This window comes from Priapulus caudatus, unplaced genomic scaffold, assembly GCF_000485595.1.
Source record: "Priapulus caudatus unplaced genomic scaffold, Priapulus_caudatus-5.0.1 Scaffold328, whole genome shotgun sequence".
Lineage (NCBI taxonomy): Eukaryota > Metazoa > Priapulida > Priapulimorpha > Priapulimorphida > Priapulidae > Priapulus > Priapulus caudatus.
Genome location: NW_014577389.1, coordinates 175,472 through 178,547, shown reverse-complemented (window position 1 = coordinate 178,547; position 3,076 = coordinate 175,472). Strand labels below are relative to the sequence as shown.

Here is a 3,076-nt window from a genome sequence, read left to right as displayed (position 1 = left end):
AGAGAGAGAGAGAGAGAGACAGAGACAGAGGGAGAGAAAGAGGGGGAAGAAAGAGAGATAGGGAGAGAGAGAGAGAGGGAGAGAGAAGGGGAAAATAGAGAGAGAGAGAGGGGGAGAGAGAGAGAGAGAGAGAGAGAGGCGGGAGAAAGGAAAAGAAGGAGGAGACGGAGATCTAAGGGACGGAATCGTCCAATTAGCGTTTCACGTCATAACGACGCGCCACGAAATAAAGCGGAGTCTTCATTCTCCGCGTCAAACCCATGTAACATCGCGAGGGAAGAATAGATTTCTAATGTTGCACGACGTCTAGCTGCAGCGGCTCGACGCTTATAAATAATTGGTCTGGGAAAACCAGCTCGGCCGCTGCTCGCGTGGCGTCTGGGGTGGCGTGGGTCGAGATGACGCATTAATATATTATAATATATTATTCGCGAGACGATCGTTAATACTCCTACGCTGCCAATTAGACACGATTTCTTTACCGCCACGTCACAATTAGGCCACGCCCACCTTTGAATCAAATGGAAGTCTTGTTTATTTCACTAGATTTATTATTGCTTCAAACGATATAAAAACGCATTTTTTCTTGTAAAAATACCTCCAGGCATGCAACAAGATTGTAATATCATGGAGGAAAATACGCACAGACGGTTTCGTATATAAGGTTTAAATACTATCTGTTTTTATCGATTTTTCTATCTATCTATTTTTATCTACTAAAAAAGTATTAATATATTAATTACTATGTTATGTAATAATTAAGCATAAGTAATAATGTATTAATTACATTTACATGCATACATTACATTAGTAGTAATGTATTAATTAATGTATAATGTAATAATTATGTTTTAGTAATAATTAAAGTAGTTATATATATTAATTACTACTATTTTACTTTCTCACCTCTAGAGGAAATGCTTTTCCGTTAACGGTGTGTTCCGACCCATGCGTGTCCTTCATACCAAAGTGAACGCGCAGCTCCTGAACTCTGTATTTATATGATAGCGGACCACCGCTGATGTTGATGTGCGGGTGGCTGGTGTTGCCGACCCTGAAGATCATGTTATGTCCGTTATTTGTCAGAAAGCCGTGTCCCTAAACGAAATCAAAATAGACAGTTCTGTTATGTGCGACGTTAGTAAAGTTCTCAATTATATAATTTTACAGGGAAGACGCCTCGTAAACACATGTGAACATATGAACAATGTTTTGTGCGTGCGTGCTGAGATGCGAATATTCCAGGCACGGATATATACATTATATACGGTATATATATATATATATATATATATATATATATATATATATATATACGGTTGCATACATTTACAGTGTAGGTATATGATCAGTTCTGTATTTAGGTACCGATCCACCATCGGATACCGTGAGCGAGTAATTCAAACCAGCTCGTCATAAGGAGAGTTACGTTGCCACTACTATACGTCACCGCGTGTAATACGCAAGTGGTTAAGGTGGCTTCATCGCGTGGATGGTATACCTCGTCAAGCACGTTAGTATAAAGTTCTCAATTATAAATCTTTACAAGGAAGAAGCCTCGTAAACACACGAGAACATCCTCCCTTTGTATTGACACCTAATCTGTACTTGCGTTGTTCATGCAAGTAACGGTGCAGCTGAATAAACATAAACTAAACCAGTGGTTCTTAACCTGTGGTCCATGGACTCCGTTTGGGTCCGTGGATGGGCTTCAGAAGGTCCGTAACTGCACATTATTAAGTCATCCTTAGTCTGTAATGACTTTATGTGCATTTTTTGGGGAGGGGTCCGTAGATTTTCATCAGATTCTCAAAGGGTTAGGGTTTAGAATTCATGACATTCACAATTCACGACTCAAAAAAGGTTAAGAACCACTGAACTAAACTAAGCTAAGCCGTCGCTGAACCAGCAGTTCTATGCGTGCGAACAAGTTGTGAACACGGCAAGGAGATTGCGACGCACTTTGCCAGCAATCAGGGATCGCGAGGGTGCGGTACGTCTTAGTGGCGTAATAATCTAAAACCGTCCGACAGGCAGGGCGCGGCCACAGGCACGTGGAACGTTTCAATAGTAAAATCAGGAGTAAATAATAGAGATTAATGAAGAATTATTAAGAGTGATTAAGATATAGATTTAGATGAATTAAATCAGGAGTGATTGATCTCTACTATTCACTCCTGGTAAAATGATGGTAATTAAACACGAAATGTATTTACTACCAAAATCTTAATGTTTCTCTACTCTATTTCGCCTATTATTGCCGACAATTTCCTGTAAATTCCGTGCAAATGCTCCTCTGCAACACACATGTGCACCGCACGCAAGCTTCCGCACGCTGCCGCACGCTGCCGCACACTGCCGCACACTGACACATAAATATAGAGTTTAATCGTAATAACAAACTCTATATTTATGTGTCAGTGTGCGGCAGCGTGCGTGCGGTGCACATGTGTGTTGCAGAGGATCATTTGCACGGAATTTACAGGAAATTGTCGGCAATAATAGGCGAAAGAGAGTAGAGAAACACTAAGACTTTGGTAGTAGATAGATTTCGTATTTATTTAGCATTATATTTTATTGAAACGCTGATCGCCATCACGTGCACGACACGTGTCAGATGATACTAAGTATACTCGGACATGCACTAGCGCATCGTACGTACTGCGTGTTTGTCTATGTGCAGCGGTCGAAGATGCGGATCGTAGAGCAGCTTCGCAGGGTCGATGTTGATGGGAGACTGCCTCCTACCCTGCTCACACATCGCCCAGTCTGGTCGCACGATGAGACCCCAGTAGTCAGGCCCTGGCAACGACAACGAGAGAGATGGAAGTTAATACCGATCTTCCGACGTGGAGTTTTTGCGATAGAGTATACGATACCACCGTCTTATAAATAAATGAAGAGTTCTTCGTAGCTGGATTATTGCGGGAACATATTGCTAAAATATATATAATATTATATATATATATAGGTGTGTGTATGTGTGTTTGCGCGCGCGCGCGCGCGTGTGTGTGTGTGTGTGTGTGTGTGTGTGTGTGTGTGTGTGTGTGTGTGTGTGTGTGTGTGTGTGTGTGTG

At 41.6% G+C, this 3,076-nt stretch overlaps 1 protein-coding gene across 1 annotated transcript in view; it reads right to left on the bottom strand.

The window, feature by feature from the left end:
• The window catches only part of LOC106809094 (putative carbonic anhydrase-like protein 1), a 23,543-nt gene that overhangs the window by 19,851 nt on the left and 616 nt on the right, over window positions 1-3,076 (bottom strand). The window contains exons 2-3 of the mRNA XM_014812053.1: window positions 2,663-2,802; window positions 907-1,098 (exon numbers count right to left, since the gene is read on the bottom strand). Coding sequence (XP_014667539.1) covers window positions 907-1,098; window positions 2,663-2,802 — 332 coding nt within the window. The remainder of the gene's footprint in view (window positions 1-906; window positions 1,099-2,662; window positions 2,803-3,076) is intronic.